General features: G+C 42.0%; 1 protein-coding gene across 4 annotated transcripts in view; it reads right to left on the bottom strand.

Annotated features, from left to right (window-relative positions):
* Positions 1 to 18113, bottom strand: part of ATP10D (ATPase phospholipid transporting 10D (putative)) — a 126727-nt gene that overhangs the window by 20752 nt on the left and 87862 nt on the right. For all 4 annotated transcript variants that reach the window (XM_055588481.1, XM_055588482.1, XM_055588483.1 and 1 more), the window contains 7 exons: positions 17270 to 17876; positions 16411 to 16517; positions 13711 to 13837; positions 11893 to 12077; positions 8581 to 8890; positions 5625 to 5701; positions 4100 to 4225 (listed from right to left, as the gene is read on the bottom strand). In XM_055588481.1, the coding sequence (XP_055444456.1) occupies positions 4100 to 4225; positions 5625 to 5701; positions 8581 to 8890; positions 11893 to 12077; positions 13711 to 13837; positions 16411 to 16517; positions 17270 to 17876 (1539 nt within the window). The remainder of the gene's footprint in view (positions 1 to 4099; positions 4226 to 5624; positions 5702 to 8580; positions 8891 to 11892; positions 12078 to 13710; positions 13838 to 16410; positions 16518 to 17269; positions 17877 to 18113) is intronic.

Below are 18113 nucleotides of genomic sequence, written 5' to 3'. Positions count from 1 at the left end.
TCTTTGGAACTCTTTATTCAAATGGGTATATCTTTCCTTTTAACCTTTGCTTTTTGCTTCTCTTTGGTAACCCACTCCAGTGTTCTTGCCTGGAGAATCCCATGGACGGAGGAGCCTGGTGGGCTACAGTCCACAGGCTCGCAAAGAGTCGGACACAACTGAGTGACTTCACTTCATTTCTCTTCTTTTCACAGCTATTTGTAAGGCTTCCTCAGACAGCCAGTTTGCTTTTTTGCATTTCTTTTTCTTGGAGATGGTCTTGATCCCTGTCTCCTGTACAATGTCATGAACCTCTGTCCACAGTTCATCAGGGACTCTATCAGATCTAGTCCCTTAAATCTATTTCTCACTTCCACTGTATAATCATAAGGGATTTGATTTAGGTCATACCTAAATGGTCTGGTGGTTTTCCCCACTTTCTTCAATTTAAGTCTGAATTTGGCAATAAGGAGTTCATGATCTGAGCTACAGTCAGCTTCTGGTCTTGTTTTTGCTGACTGTATAGAGCTTCTCTATCTTTGGCTGCAAAGAATATAATCAATCTGATTTCCCTGTTGGCCATCTGGTGATATCCATGTGTAGAGTCTTTTCTTGTATTGTTGGAAGAGGGTGTTTGCTATGACCAGTGTGTTCTCTTGGCAAAAGTCTATTAGCCTTTGCCCTGCATCATTCTGTACTCCAAGGCCAAATCTGCCTGTTACTCCAGGCAGATTTTGCATTCCAGTCCCCTATAATGAAAAGGACATTTTTTTTGGGTGTTAGTTCTAAAAGGTCTTGTAGGTCTTCAAAGAACCATTCAAGTTCAGCTTCTTCAGCATTACTGGTTGGGGAAAAGACTTGCATTACCATGATATTGAACGGTTTGTCTTGGAAATGAACAGAAATCAGTCTGTTGTTTTTGAGACTGCATCTAAGTACTGCATTTCGGCCTCCTTTGTTGACTCCTTTGTTGGCTACTCCATTTCTTCTAAGGGATTCCTGCCCACAGTAGTAGAAATAATGGTCATTTGAGTTAAATTCACCCATTCCAGTCCATTTTAGTTCGCTGATCCCTAGAATGTCGATGTTCACTCTTGCCATCTCCTGTTTGACCACTTCCACTTTGCCTTGATTCATGGACCTGACATCCCAGGTTCCTATGCCAATATTGCTCTTTACAGCATCAGACCTTGCTTCTACCATCAGTCACATCCACAACTGGGTGTTGTTTTTGCTTTGGCTCCATCCCTTCATTCTTTCTGGAGTTATTTCTCCACTGATCTCCAGTAGCATACTGGGCACGTACTGACCTGGGGAGTTCACCTCTCAGTGTCTTATCCTTTTGCCTTTTCATACTGTTCATGGGGTTCTCAAGGCAAGAATAACGTGACTTTTAATTAACATTAATTGATTAAGATATTATTATTGGCACCATAGATACCTTGGAATACTTTAGGATGGGGGCCACAATCCTTAGAATAGAGTTTCTTAACCTAGGGTCCATGGATATGCATTATGAATCACTCCTGAAAACACAGTGGTTTAGGGTATGTGCAGTTTGGGGTGCTATTCTGGGGACTGAATCCATAGCCTTCATTACTATCTCAAAAGTTGTTCAAGATGAAAGAACCACAGTCTCAGAAAGCTAAGCTACTCAAATGGCTTCTGATACTGGCCCTATTCTCCATAGTTTACAAACCAGTCCCTGTTTGGCTAGGCAAGAAAGAGGCAGAAACAAGTAGAGAGGATTTCAGTGTGAACAGCCATCAAGATTTACAGAGCAGAAAGACCATGGGGTCCCTGCTCCCTGGTGATGTGCTTTCTACAAATAAACATTCTCTCTCTCCAAGAGCATGAGGCATCCCTTTCTAATATTAGCTAGAAATATGGAGTTAAAAGGAAGGAGTGGTGGAGTGGGCTGCATCATAACTGCTGCTGTTTGTTTAGTCGCTAAGTCGTAACTGACTCTTTGTTAACCCTGGAGTGTAACCCACCAAGCTCCTCCTCTGGGATTATCCTGGCAATACTGCAATGGGTTTTCCATTTCCTTTTACAGGGGATCTTACTAACTCAGGGATCAAACTTGTGTCTACATTGCAGGTGGATTTTTCACTGCTGAATCAGGGCATTATAATATTAATAGAAGTAGAAAAATGCAAAGATATGAAAATGAAACCTAGGAGAGGGACTCCTTTCTTAAAGTCACAGACCACTAAGTCCTGGAATTTTACATTAAAATCACAGCCTAACCTACAGTCAACACTCAGACAGAGACATTATGCATTTCAAATATTTTTGTAAAGTTTATTAAAACTTTGACTGAATGTTCAGCTCAGTTCAGTCGCTCAGTCATGTCTGACTCTGCCATGGACTGCAGCACTCCAGGCTTCCCTGTCTATCACCAGCTCCCTGAGTTTGCTCAAACTCATGTCCATAGAGTTGGTGATGCTATCTAACCATCTCATCTTCGAACGTCCCCTTCTCCTCCTGCCTTCAATATTTCCCAGCACCAGGGTCTTTTCAAATAAGTCAGTCCTTTGCATCAGATGGCCAAAGTATTGGAGTTTCAGCTTTAGCATCAGTCCTTCCAATGAATATTCAGGACTGATTTCCTTTAGGTTTGACTGGTTTGATATCCTTGCAGTCCAAGGGACTCTCAAGAGTCTTTCCCAACACCACGGTTCAAAAGCATCAATTCTTAGGCACTCAGCTTTCTTTATAGTCCAACTCTCACATCCATATATGACTACTGGAAAAACCATAGCTTTGACTAGATGGACCTTCGTTGGTAAAGTAATGTCTCTGCTTTTTAATGTGCTGTCTAGGTTGGTCATAGCTTTTCTTCCAAGGAGCAAGCGTGTTAAATTTCATGGAGCCAGTCACCATCTGCAGTGATTTTGGAGCCTAAGAAAATAAAGTCTGTCACTGTTTACACTGTTTCCCCATCTATTTGCCATGAAGTGATGGGACTGGATGTCATGATCCTAGTTTTCTGAATGTTGAGCTTTAAGCCAACTTTCTCACTCTCCTCTTTCACTTTCATCAAGAGGCTCTTTAGTTCTTCTTTGCTTTCTGTGTAAGGGTGGTATCATCTGCGTATCTGAGGTTATTGATATTTCTGCTGGCTATCTGGATTCCACTTGTGCTTCATCTAGCCCAGCATTTTGCATGATGTACTCTGGTGACTAAGTGTGCTAATTCTAATTAGTAAAGTACCAAGAGCTTCCTGAAAAGTTCACTGTGCTAGAAGAAAAAAAAAATGTTCCTGCTGATGTTAGACACACACACACATGCACAGATCTAAAAATGACCCAAAGTCATCTTTTCCCTAAAGATGGTATTTCAATAGTGATGTTAATTTTTGTTTACTACTAACTTGCTACATATGGACTTAAAAGACCAAGAATAAATTTGGTTGAAAATCATGACATTTTACCTAATCATCCCACTAAGAAGGGATTCAGGTGAAGCAACCTAAGGTCAACATGGGTTTATAAAAGAGGAAACTGAAATTTAAGCAATAAGTTGAAGATTAAAAGCCAAGATGCTTACTAATCAAATTCTACCCTTTTCAGAATTACAGCTACCAAGTACAAACACATTTTACAGGCTTGCCATAGAATTCTTTATCTAGTGGTACTAGCCAGCTCTATAGGCTAAGGCACTATCCTAGGATTTCATTTGTATCTGCATCTTCAACATACCACATGGGACATCCATTAGGGACAACAGATTTTTTTTTTTTAGTAATCTCCTGTAACACAGAAGCAAACCTTTTCATTCTCTACTGACAGACAGCATTAAACATTTCATAATTCTGCTTGTCACAATCATTTTACAGCAGGTCAAAAATTGGATTCTAAGTGAATCAGACAGGGTTTAATTGAATTTAAATGCATAGGGAATAGAAAATGCTAGCAGATGGACAAGCCTAGCAATTTGCTGTCAGCTGCTGAAACATAGCAGATTATTCCTGGTAAGACAGTAGGAGTCATCCTGGCTGCTTCCCAAACATCAATAAGCAAAGTAAGCTTAACGTCGGGCCCTCCCTCTTCACCCCTTACACCAGCAGGAGAGGAAGGGCCACAGGGAAAAGAATGAATTCTCTGGAGCTACATACCACGTTCTTGTAGAAAAAATACAGAATCATGTTGGAAAGTCGGGTATAACACCAGTGCCCGTGGACAAGGAGGAGCTTGCTGAGATGTCTAAACTGAGAAACAGCAAAGTCGCTGGCCATCACAGCCTGTGGGGACAACGGAGAGAATGTCACCCTGAGCAGAACATGTTAGAACAGACAGCATGGCAGCCTGACCTCCAGCAGGCTCAGACTGGTCAAAATGTGGTTTAAATGTAGTAAATCACACAGTGATTTACACTTTGGCCATCTGATGCAAATATCAAACATACGTGGGAATCTAAAAAAAAAAAAGTACAAATGAACTTATTTGCAAAACAGAAACAAAGTCACAGATGTAGAAAACAAATTTATGGTTACCAGGGTGTAAGGGGACCGGGATAAACTGGGAGATAGGGACTGATATATATACTATATATAAAATAGATAACTAATAAGGATCTATTGCCCAGCACAGGGAACTCTACTAAATACTCTGTAATAGCCTATGTGGGAAAAAGAATCTAAAAACAGTTGGGTATATGTATAATTGATTCATTTTGCTATAAAATTGAAACTAACATAACACTGTAAGTCAGCTATACTTAAATAAAAATTTTTAAAAATATGTAGTTTAAGCCTTACATGCAGACCCCCACCCCCACCAAAAACAAAACAAAACAAAACAAAAAAACCCCTCTCCAAACAAGCAAAAACGCCTGCATACAGAGCCTTAATGGGTTGCCTGGAGTTACCACTCAGCTTTCCAACATGATCCCATGAAACAAGACTTCTCTCTGGTCTATTATTCATGATGTAGTTTTGGCAAGTGTGCTTTCCCTAGAAAGCAGGTCCCTCAGAAAGAACTCTGAGGGAGCATTTGCTTCTCCTCAATGAAGAGAATATAAAAGCATACAGTTATGACTTCACGTGACTATTAATAACACGGCAGGCGAAGGAGGTATTTGAATTTCTCATCTTTTGTAAAGACATCATAATTTACAATTCTCAGGAAACCCTCAGCCTCACAGCCCACTTTCTTTTGACAGTACTTACTCCAATCATGACAAGCAGTCTTTTGTCCAAGCCTCTACCTGAATTTTGTGCCTACAACACTATCCAGTGCATACACATGCACACATGAAAACTGGCAGTCACGCCTCCCTCATCCTCTCCTATCTCCTCTTCGCATCTCCGTCTCTCTTTAGGATCTTCAGGTCTTTTATTCAAATCCTCAGTAGCTCTCAGTGTCAAGTCATAGTTATTGCAGAGATAACACATATGTTCTTATGATTTAGATATGTTATATTTTTAAAACTGAACAAGTGAGTTAAAATTACCCAGGAAAATACCATAATACTCACCCAGTAAATAATCACTGAGCGAATGAATGGATAAATGCCCTGTCACTCACTTCTGAGCTAGCTGCAGACAGCCTCACTCTACCACAGAGATGTGACCGTGGAGAAGGCTGCCTTTGGATGGGAAGGTCAAGTTTATGGTATTCGGGTGTGCAACATCTACTCACCTGCATGCCTTCCTGCCCAGAGATGCCAATGCCAATGTCTGCCACTTGAATCATGCTGACATCGTTGGCACCGTCACCTTCGTGAGACAGGAGAAGAGAAACAGATGAGGAGCAAAGAAAAGATGCAAACTGCAAATCAGTAGCAGCCTCTCAAGCCAACAAACTAATCATTCAAGGTTTATCCCATGTCTCCAAGCTACCTGGAAACTGGCTAAGCAGGAATTCAAGGTGGCATCCCTTTGCCATCAGAAGAATTCCAAATCAGTACTACTTGAAAATCCTTTACCTGGGCTAGCCTCCCCTTTGTCTGTGTCACTCACTCTACTTCCAATTTCCCAGATATACTCTGCTTCTTCTAGCCCTGCACCTCGTGTTCCTCTATTCCTATAACACTGCCCTCATCACCCCCACCCCACCTTGCTAGATTTTAATTGCTCTCTCAGCTTAGATATCCCTTCCTCTGGGAAATCCTTCTCATATTCCTTTTACTTTTAAATAATACTTATTTATTTGCTTATTTATGGCTATGCCGGGTCTCTGTTGCTATGTGCGGGCCTTCTCTAGTTGCAGTGAGCAAGGGTACTCTCTAGTTACGGTGCGTGGGCTTCTCTTTGCAGTGGCTTCTCTTTGGAGTACAGGCTCTACTGAGCGTGGGCTTCAACAGCTGCAGCACACTGGCTTAGCTGCCCCACAGCATATGGATCTTCCTGAACCAGGGATTGAACTCGTGTCTCCTGCATTCGCAGGTGGACTCTTAGCCACTGGACCACCAGGGAAGTCGTCATATTTCTTGATGCCCCTTCCTTAGGTTTCAAGTACCACTGACTGTGTCTCTAGTAAACCTGTCACGTGATATTATTACGGTTCCTACAGATTTCCTTGTCTCAACACAGGGGAAGCTTCTTAGGAGGAGCTATTACATTCCCACTGGTAATGAACATTGGTTGTCCCCAGCTGCCCAGCAAACTTGACTTGTTTTCTAATGAAGTATCCTACCTTTTCCTGGGGACTGAGTCCATGTGGTTTGTTAGGATGAACCCAAATCTCTAGATTTGGGATGGGCAACTGAAGTAAGCTGGGGAAATTAGCATCATCTGTTCCCTGGCCTCAGTGATTGGTTCAGAGATGGGTACATGATTCAACTTAATTGACATAAATGACATGTCCAGGGCTCTAGCCTCAGGAACATACGGATCCAGAGCCTTGAACAATTCACTCATTTATATGTTCTTTCAATAGGACAGTTGAACAGAATTCCACCCTAACCCTGATACTTTATTCCAGCAACTTGAAAACATGTACTATTATTTCTCTCAGGTTGCTAATAGGATGAGATATAAAGGTGGGAATTTTCAGTGGCTAGAACAGCATCCTGAGGGGAGAGGCTACCTGAGACTGAAAATAATCCAGGTAGAAGCAGAGACTATAAGGGAAGACTGAGTTCTCATTGTGCTAATGTCTGAATTTTGGTGTGTCACAGAACTTAATCTCACCCTGTTTCTCTTTTCCACTTATATTCATTTTTGGTGATCTTACCTAATATCAAGGCTTTAAATACCATCACTAGACTTACAATTCCCAAATTTATGTCTCTAGCCAATTCTTCACTGCTAAAATCTCAGACTTTATCTCCAGCTGCCTACCTAACATCACTGCTGACAGCTAATGGATTTCTCAAACTTAATGTGTGTAAGACCCAACTCCTGCTTCCCCTGACTCCATCTCAGTAAATGGATGCTCCATCCTTTATATTCTTAGAGATAAACCCTTTACCTCCCCCTTGACGCCTACTATTCTTCAACATATCCAAGCCATCAGCAAATTTCACCACCTCTTTCTTCAAACCATGTCCATTATCTGATCACATCCCACCACCTCCTCTGCTCCCACCTGGGCTCGATCCACAATTCTCTTCTCCCTGAATTATTACAATAGCTGCTCAACTGGTCTTCCTTGTGTCCTTGTGATCCAGTGGTTACCCCCAACACAGTAGCCAATGTGACCCTTCTCAACTTAAGGCAGCTCATGTCCCTCCTCTGCCCAAAGTCCTCCTGTGGCTCCCTATCTCTACAGATAAAAGCCAAAATTCCTAATGGCCTCCAAGACTTTACATGATCTGGTTGCCTGCCACGTTTCTGCCCTTCACTAACCTGCAGAAGACCCTTCCTTTTGCTCAACCTGCTTTGGGTTTGACACACTGAGCATGGTCCATATCCTGACATTTCACTGTCTTCTCTGCCAGAAATTTCCCCCCACCCAGATCTCCTATGGCTGCTTTATCATCTCTTTCAAGTCTCTGCTCACGCCATCTAATCAGTAAGACTATCTCTGAAAAACCTATTTTAAATAGCAGCCCCTTCCCCCTCCCCCAATGCTCTTCATCCCTTGACTTTGATTTAATTTTTTCAATAGCACTTGTCACTATCTGACATCTTAAATCTTTATACCTTTTTGTTTTGTTTCACTTTTTACTGCATTGCCCTCCTCCTAGATGTAAGCTCCTTAAGAAAAGGTACTTTGTCGGTTTTGTACACTTGTCTTTCTCCACTGCCTAGGAAAATGCCTGGTACATAGAAGGCACTCAATAAACAGTTGTTGAACGAATAAATGAATTGTTAATTTTCCTGAGTTTAATCTTCTTGAAGGTAGAACTCAGGGACTTATCAGGTCTACATTTAACTACATAACCCTCCTAACCCAGGTGGTCTGATATGCAACACAGACTCCTATTATGTTGTTTTCTATGTCACATCTCTACCACCTGATTCATAACAGGGGGCCAAATAGGTGATGGAGGGCAACGGGGAGGCAGTCGGGGATGGAGAGAAAGAAGGGAGGAGAAGGACAGACCCACAGAAGGGCAAAGGGATGTACGGAAGAAAGGACAAACAGAAGAATCAGCTTTTGGTGTGACACGAAAGGGAGAAGCATGGGGCTGGGTTCCACTCCCACTCACCGATGGCCAGGGTCATCACCCGGAGGTGGCTTCGAACCAGTTTTACCACCTCGCTCTTCTGCAGGGGCGTGGCTCGGCAGCAGACCACAGCTTGGCAGTGAGCAGTCAGCTCCAGGAACTGCTTCTGCAGACTCTCCTGCAGGGCAAACTCCAGGGTCTTCCCTGTGATAATGAGTGCAGCCCGAAGCCCTGAGCCCTGCAGGGTGGGAGGAGGCTGGTGTAAACTCGCACTCAACGATGCTTGCTCTGGAGAAGCTGGGTTCTTCTGAAGTTCTTTCAAAATTGTATCCATCAGCATCTCACAGGCATTCTTGAAACAAGAGGCACAGACATTTAGCCTCCAGGCTCCCTTGCTGGCCACTTTCAGCTAAATTTATCACTGCTATTCTTTAACATCTGCCGCATCCAGGCAACCCCAGGGAGGGAGTAACAGGTTCCTTTTGAAGACCTCACAGCTCTTCCGCAGAGACTTCTGTGTGTATGTGGGAAGGGGATAAATAGATGAGGAACATCTCACTTCCAACTATACAACTGAGAAATAGGTGTAAGATTTGTGTATTTGTGCAGTTTACAAATATTTGTGCAGTTTACTTCTCAAACTATAAATTTCAAGTGTGCTCTGGTCTCATTCTTTCATTTTCTATGTGCTTGGCTTTAGGCAAATTATATAACCTCTCTCACCCTCAAACTTTCTAATCTGAAAAATACAAATGTCTACATTATAAAGTTGTTGTGAGGAATAAGTGAAATAATACACGCAAAGCTCCTAGTGTAAAGCACAATACTCAGAATTTAAAACAGTAATTATTATTTTTCTCTTCTTTTTGATTCAACACATTTATTCACTCATTCACTTACTATTTACTGAGAATTCTAGGTGCTGGGGACAAGTCAATGAACCAGAAGTCCCCGCCCTCTCCGAGCTAACATTCTGGTCCTGTTCTCAGAGGCCTCTTCACAGTTGGTTTGCATACAATCCCCTCCACTCTCCTCACCCCAGGCTTGGTAGGAAGGTCTCTGAAGACAGACAGCACTTTTAATTTATTTTTGAAACCATCATAACGCCTAACAGAGGACCAAGTTAGTCACTCAATAAATATTCATTGATGAATTCTACTCAAAACAAGAACAATAAATTTAACCAGAAACTACAGTGTCAAATGACACAAAGGACAGAGACAAACAAAAGCCTAGAGCAGTGCATTTAAGTTTCTACACTTGGTCTAAAACAGTTTATTCAGGAAAGAGTCCCTCACTCAGAGGCCATTTTCTCTTATTTCAAATGTTGTTTTATCAAGTATTTCTCAACCCACAATAAAACAGATTATAAGTAGGTATGGATATGTAGGCACACATGGACACAACAAAGACTTAACAACCTTACTTAACAACAGGGATGGATACACAATAAACAAGAGATTCAACTTCAAAATGGAGCTACCTGGCAACCTTTACCATGGGTATAAATCTGATCCCATACACCTCAAATGTCTCCAGTGAATCAAATATGCTCATTAGAGGCTCAAAATGTAATAGTAAAAAATTATCTTTAAAAACCCTCTGGAGTTTGGTTAAACTAAAATGGTACATTTGGAAGGCAACGTACTCTGCAGTCACTGAAAATCAAGATGTCTATTAACCTGTTGTGTGCTGTTTAGTTGCTAAGTTATGTCCGCTTCTTTTGCAACCCTATGGACTGTAGCCCGCCAGACCCATCTGTCCAGGTGATTTCCCAGGCAAGAATACCAGAGTAGGTTGCCACTTTCTCTTCTGGGGGATCTTCCCAACCCAGGGATAGAACTCACGTCTCCTACAGTGGCAGGCAGGTTCTTTACCAATGAAGCACCAGGGGAGCCCTTACATCTGCCAGGGGCCATATTAAATAATTTATATTTTCCCATTTAATACACACAACAATGCTATAAAATAGGGATTACTCTCAAATTACAGGTAAGGAAAATGACTCAGGTGGTTAACTCCCAAAGGTCACATACCTGGTCACTGGCAGGCTAAGCATTTGAATCCAGGTCTTACTAGACTTAAGGGCACATCCATTTTAGTGACTAAAATCACCAGGCATTTTCTGGTGCTAACTCCCTAGCTGATACTGGGATCTGGCTGCTAGTTTTGCTTATAGGTTCCTGAGCCACTGTCCACTGCCAAGGAGAACTAAGTCTGTATTAAGGAAGATTCTCTTCCCTCAAAATGTACCATCTAGTTGGGTACTGACTGACGACTGACCATAAAAACATGGCTAATCAAACATGGTAGCCTGTGACCAAGACCCAAGACATGACCCGGGTGACAAGTTCCAGAGAATTTCTGAGCGGCAGATTGCTATGACAAAATGAACATGACTGATAGAGTCTGACAACTTAGGAAGGAAGGAGGAAGGTTTTCTAGGCAAATTATACAACACGCACAAATTCTTATTATCACTGTATTAAGAATCTTCAATAAAATGCCTGTTTAACTAATTAGATTATTTGTGTTAGAGATGAGTGACAGAGCTGAGGGCAGAGGGTATTGGAAAATATAGGCTGAATCCAAACCTTTTAAATTCCTTCTCCTTAAAAAAGAAGAAAAAACTTTTTTCCCTTCAAGTTCTTTCAACTTTTGATATTCTCAGGTGCACTATATAAGATTTGCCACTAGAGGGCAAGATTATCCTCTGAGCCTAATTTTAGAATTATCAGGAAAATACTCACAAGATTAAAACCAGAAATCACTTCCCCTCAGCTTGAAAGGGAGGTAGGTGCCTGCCTCACCGCTTGACATATTTTGTCATCATGGGCTAATCTGGTCAACTCAGTGATAATTCAATACGGGGGTAAAGGGAAAAGCAAATACAATGGAAATTCTTTTAATGGGAATTTTTTCCTTTGAATCATTTTATTTTCCAAGCCTTTAAAATAACTAAACAAGCTACATTGCTGGATAGTAGTAGCAGTATAGTCGCTAAGTCGTGTCTGACTCCTCTGACCAAATGGACTGTAGCCTGCCAGGCCCTTCTGTCCGTGGAATTCTCCAGACAAGAATACTGGAGTGGGTTGCCATTTCCTTCTCCAGGTGGAGCTTTCTGACCCAGGGATCGAACCCAGGTCTCCCGCATTACAGGTAGTCTCCTGCATTGCAGGCCCGATTCTTTACCGAATGAGCCACCAGGGAAGTCCAACTGCTGGACAGAAGAACTAATTATCATGGAGCTAATGGTTATTGGTTTTTCTTTCTCCTAGCAGTCATGAAATCACAAGTATTCCACTGGCTTTGAAAAAAAAAAAAAGGAGACTGGGCTAATCTCAGGGTACATACCTTACTTTCAGTATTGAGGATGAAGAGCTTGTCATTCGGCTCCAGGAGTTTGCACGCATAAGCAATATTGACAGCTGTCTCCTGTTTGTCCCCTGTCAGCATCCAGATCTTGATTCCAGCTTTGTGAAGGGCTTCTATAGCCTCAGGGACCCCCTCCTGCAGACGATCTTCAATGCCAGTAGCACCTAGAAAATAACCGGAGTTCAATAGGGCTTGTAAGAAACAAAAGCCAGCTGAAGCCCGCCTAAACTATGATGGAACCCTATCTGTTAGCTGATCCTGTCCTGAACTATGCAAACCACTCCAGTAGCTTCAAGGGGTCCAAATGAAACGTTGACCCCTCAGACCAAAATCATATACAAAAAAGTAATACTGGGGGAGGAAAGCCTTAGCAATCAATGAGTTTATCAAACTCACTTGCTCTCCTTCTGGCTAGCTTTCTTCTAGGGGGATTGAGGGGATTTCACTCAGTTACTTATATAAACTTACTCCCCAGTTTTATAATTCTATAATTCCCAAGGGTAAAGACAGGCTTTTAAAGAAGAATGTTCTGGTCAGTAACCCACAATATCTATTTTTAATGCTCTTTCATACTTGTAAGTCCATAATTTCCTTTTCTAAAACAACTGAGACTAGCTATATTTTGGAACTCAAAAGCTCTGCAGATTTTTAAGTAACATGGTACATGTGTCATATCTTATAATATCTGGTAATCAAGCATATTAATATTTCTTTAGCAAAACTTATAAATTACAATCACACTAATTAGGATAATAAATACTTTAAACTGCCTTATCAAATCAGGCCTGATCTTGCCACTAAATGAGTTTTGGCGCTAAACCCAGAGCATGTTGAGTTTGGGACTGCAGATGAGGAAAAGTGGATCTATTATAGACCATTTACACTGTCATGGAGAAATGATTTGGGAGGAAGATCATTACTCCACTGGCTAGAGACCAAGTCAGATCATTGCTTTTCTCTGAACCTGAGGAATGGGGCTTAGAGACTGGTATTTTGGTGTGTTAGCATTTATATTAGTATCTAGAGGTCCAGACTCTAGAACAGTGTTCTTCAATCTTGACTGCCTCTTGGGAACTACTTGGGGACCTTTGAAAAGTTCAAACACCCCGGCCACACATCAGGCCAACTGAACCAGATTCCATGGGCAGGCACTGGCACTATCTGCACTGCTCCAGGCGATTTTAGGGTGCAGTTCAATCTGAAACAAGAGGTGTCAGTGTGCGACTTTTAGCTGAAACCAAAAAGTAAGAGAGAGAAAAAAATTTTTAGTCCAACTGCAGGCACACAATAAAGAATACGGGCCCTAGAGTGAGGGATGGATAGCTCTGAGCTTCTCCCCAGCTCTGCCGGTGACTAGACTGTGACTCTGAACAAGTCATTAAACTGCTCTGTGCCCCAAGTTTCTTCTACATACAACAGATCTGTAGTGTGGGATTCAAAAAGACAACATATATTAAAAAACCTTATCCAATACCTGGCAAGAAACTCGAGCTTTCTTGTCTTGAACAAGGGTATTTATTCAGCTTTATACTCTATGTTAAGTGTTGAATTGTTAAATGATCTTAAGGATGATCACCCTGACCCTACCACAAATGAAGTCAAGTTTACTATGGTTGAAAATGGACTGGGAAGGATTGGAAGGTGGGTAGAAATCAAACTGGACAGGGTGGATAGAACCACATATATATATTGGATCAAAGTGGGGAAAAAAAGGCACTGGTGAATAAATAACTAATACAGAGACATTAAGCATTTAAAAAAATTATCCGTTAAGACAATACACTGTAGTCCACCTACCAAGTAAAGTTAGTTTGTTCTCCAACCTCATGGCAGATTCAAGGAGTAATTCTTCCCTGTTGTCAATGCTGGTTTCAGCTAAAAAATGATTTCTCAGCCACTCTGCATATTCAGTGTCACTCATGACCTATTGGGGGGAAAAAAAACTATGAGGCAGGCTATGTGATAAACCTGTCAAGACCCACCCTTGAAAAATATTAAACCATGAGCTCATTTTAGGTATACCTCTTTCTGGGTTCACTTAGGCCAGGTCCAAATACCATATCCAGTAGCAAACCTCCCAAGCTCTGTGATCAGACTAGTAAAACCCTGAGGATGGATGAACGCTGTAGCTCAGTATCTCTGGGAAATTCTACTCATAAGATGAAAGTGGGTTAGTCTATTTAATTAAACCAGGAACTCTGCACAGAGAAAGGAGAAAGAAGCCACTTGAAAGTGAAATCCAAGGGGATTCCAATGGTGCAGTTGAGAAAGTGGCCTTAGGTACTCAATTTCAGGTGTCACAGAGCTCTAGGGCAGCACTGTTTCATTTGGCCGCACCATGTGGCACGTGGGATCTTAGTTCCCTACCCCACTTAGGGATCACTCCCTGCATTGGAAGCTTGGAGTCCTAACCACTGGGCCACTGGGAAAGTCCCACCTTTGATTTCTTTTGATGGTTGGTTTCTGGGGTGAGTTATTCATAGGGGTTAAAAGAAAGAGGAAGCCAAATGAGTGAAGCAAGAAAGCTCTCTTCCAAACAAAACATTAAGTGGAATTCCTAGAGAAAGAACCAATGCTACATGTTCCTTTGTCTTCAGGTTGCTATAGAGAAGAAATCTACTTTCAATTCTTATAAAGCAGCATGGAGTTGATGGGGTGAGCCAATTTCTCTACTCATTCTTGCCCACAAGGTAATTTGATTTGGGAGAATCTGACATCTGCTGGGCTATATCTTTATTAGGACAGAGTCATTCCACTGAAAAGGCAGAGGCTCTGTTTTGATCTTGGTTTCTTCACTCTTACAACCATGTGTGAGACAGGCTTTTGATTATCCTTGCAGCTGATATTAAGTGCTTCAGAGTCTATAAAATATGCTACTTTCCCTAAGGCAGTTCCCAAGAATTAGGATTTGGGAAAGAAATGAGAGATGCATGCACTGGCCTCAGGACCTAGTTACAGTCTCCAATTCAGTTAAGACTCCAATTCAGTCCGCAGTTCTCTCAGGAGCTCTATTGTTTAGGAATTATCGGACAGCCATTAAAGAATGGATACTTTGATCTACACATCTCTCTCCATCTTCTCTACTAGTTAGAGCTCACAATGAAGGACAGAAAATTGACACTCTGGCTTCTAACACAGTAAAAATTAACTGCAGGGCTCAGAGCCAGGGAGGGAGAGGATGACAGAATGGGTGGGAGGTAGTTATGGAGGAGAGAGAGAGTTGGCAAGAGCAGCCTCCTTGGTTCTCCTTCAGTACTTCCCGTGTGGGCTGACAGATAAAACACTGAAGAACAAGAAACAAGGAACAAAGTCTTAGCTATATCTTGATAGCAGACTCCCTTCCCTTCCCCATAAGTACATTCTTCCCTTGCCCTAGGCCTTACTAGACTCCCCTTCCCTACCCTAAGTAGACTTCCCCATCTTCTCCTGCCAGGGCTCTCATCAATGAGCTAGCTCAATCTCCATGGAAGGAAGAAACATTACCGAGGTGTGTATTTGGGGATACAGTTGTAGGGATGGGACTCGGCATGTCTTGGCTTATTAATAAGGGAGGGGAATCTAAAGGTGTAAGGCTTTGCATAGGCTTATTACACCTGAGTGGGCTTCCCAGGAGGCACTAGTGGTAAAAAACCTGCCAATGCAGGATACATAAAAAGATGCAGGTTCAACCCCTGGGTCAGGAAGATGCCCTGGAGAAGGAAATGGGAACCTACTCCAGTATTCCTGACTGGAGAGGCCCATGGACAGAGGAGCCTGGTGGGTCCATAGGGTTGCAAAGAGTCAGACACAACTAAAGCAACTTAGCATATAGCACACATTACAGCTGAGCAGCTGGACTTGGTCAGTACTAAAGCCATGCCCCACTGGCCAAGGGGCACAAAAAAACTTGACAAATTTACTCTTAAAAGACTCTGTATCTCAGTTTCTCCCAGGTTCCCAGGGATGGTTTTGGTAGTAACACCCTTCAAATCACTTCTTGGAACTCTACTTTCTTATTACATAATTTTTTACGTAGAAATGAAAAACTAGGTCTCAGGATTATTCTACATAGAGAATAATCAAAACTGAGATAACATTTAGGGAATTTATCTGGATTTACAGATAAAGATGTACAAGCAAACAAGGAAAAAATATCAAGAACTTCTAAGGTGAAAATAAAGGCCAGTCTCTGGCCTCATTCATTAAAAATGCTACAAGACAGAGGAATGACATTTACAAGGCACTGAGAGCAGAGAGTAGGATCCAGGGATTTTTATTCCCAGCCATACTGCAGTTTCCAAATGAAAATACTCAAATCTATTGAAAACTTTTCTGGCAAAATACTTTGAGAACAAACTCTGACCAACTAATATATAAGGAATAAAGAAGCTATATGAAAAGAAAGCCACTGGCCCAGGAACTTTCTCAGATATCTGGATCAGGTACATGCTTGTTTTCATTAAATGATGGTCGAACACAGGAAAGAAGGAAGCCAGAGGGTGCCCCAAGCAGCCTCACCCTCTTCGCTATACACAGAGTGCGCAGGCCTCGTTTGGCGTAGTCATCCAAGTGCTTCTGGGTTTTCTCCCTTATCATCATCTGCTGTTTTTCCAGACCTGGTCCATCTGAAATAATTGACGAAACACAAGTGCTCCTACCAGTTTATCCAATGATAGACATTTTTTTTTTTAATAATGGAAGCTTAATCCATAACAAACAAAAGGCCTCATAGTTTTGAATCCTAAATGTGCATTTATAAAAGGGACCCCCTCAGAATAAATCTTTCCCTTGTTCCTTTCTCCTTGGGGAGAAAAAGGCCCCCAAATTAATACAAATACCATTCCCACAACAGTGATAATGACAGTAACAATGATTATACTGCTGCTGGCTGTCTTCCACCGAGCACTTACCATTTTCTAGGCTCTGAGCAGAGGCACTGCATATATTGCATATATGCATATATATTGCATATATCCCTTTGATCCATTATCTGCAGATTATACTATGGACAAATGTTATCTGTTTTTGTAAAAATGTGAAAGACTATACTTGAGAACCCTAATATTGCATAAGAATTATATAAAATTGTGAAACCCTATACTTGAGTGTAACTTCTATTGTTTTAAATGTTTGTGTCCTCTGCCATGAGTTACACAACATTCTTACTTTCAAAAGAAAGAATACAGATTTGAACCCTGGTTTACGGAACCCCAAAACTTAGGTGCTTTCTCACCAAATCCTAGGCAACTTCCCTTACTTCATCAAGTGTGATGGATCCTCACAGATCTGCTTGTTTGCCTTTACAAGATCATTGAGAGTGGCCCTGTGATCACCAAGCCCTTCCCATCACTTCTTTCTCAGACCTGCATGAACCCACCTGGGGAAGCCACAGAGAGCAACTCCATGATTGCGGAATCAGCACCCTTTGTATATACCACCACTTGGTTGGAAAGGGGGTGCCGGACCACCACGGACATTCTTTTTCTTACTGAGTCAAAGGGCAGGATGTGTAGGAGTTGAAATGTTAATGGTCCCAAAGCAGCAAAGTCCACCACGACCTGCTCTGGGGTCCGGGACTGCAGAGTGCACTGGTAAGCCCGGGCAGCGTACACTAAGGCGGCTTCATCGGGGCTCTCAGCCTCATAACACAGGCTGGAGGTCAAAGGCTGTCCAGGGAGGGCTTCCACCTTGCCATTTGCGATGTCTGCATCGCTGTTTTGTTTCTCAATTTCTGTGGGACAAGCTGAGTCATCAGAGCCCTGGAGGCTCTCACTCGTCTGGGAGATCTCTTCCTCCACAGGTGAGGCTGGTTTCATTCTATTAAACAGAGAGAGTCTGCTCACAAAGGCGTTTGGGACTCCAGATGGCTCTTTCCCACTGGCAAGAGATGGTGAACTTGACCTTCGGACAGACAGTCTCTGGAAGAGGTTTTTAATTTCTTCCAAAGATTTAATGGGTATTCCACGCAGAGAAGAGAGTCCGACCTAAGAAAGATAACATGAGAAGGTCTCAATAAAACAGTCAAAAGCAGTTGGTAACAACTATGAAGTCAAACTAGGGGACAAAAAGGACAACGAAAAGTTACTACTCCCTTACATAGCAAACTGTTTCATGTTTTGCACAATGCTGCAAAAAAATTAATAAAAATAAAAGCAGCCCTTATGAAAAAGATGTGCTAATGTTGACAGCACTGTGAATTTCTACAACCGTTTAGGAAGAAA

Source organism: Bubalus kerabau, chromosome 7 (genome assembly GCF_029407905.1).
Source record: "Bubalus kerabau isolate K-KA32 ecotype Philippines breed swamp buffalo chromosome 7, PCC_UOA_SB_1v2, whole genome shotgun sequence".
In the NCBI taxonomy this organism is placed as follows: domain Eukaryota; kingdom Metazoa; phylum Chordata; class Mammalia; order Artiodactyla; family Bovidae; genus Bubalus; species Bubalus kerabau.
This window is presented reverse-complemented; position numbering and strand designations above follow the sequence as displayed.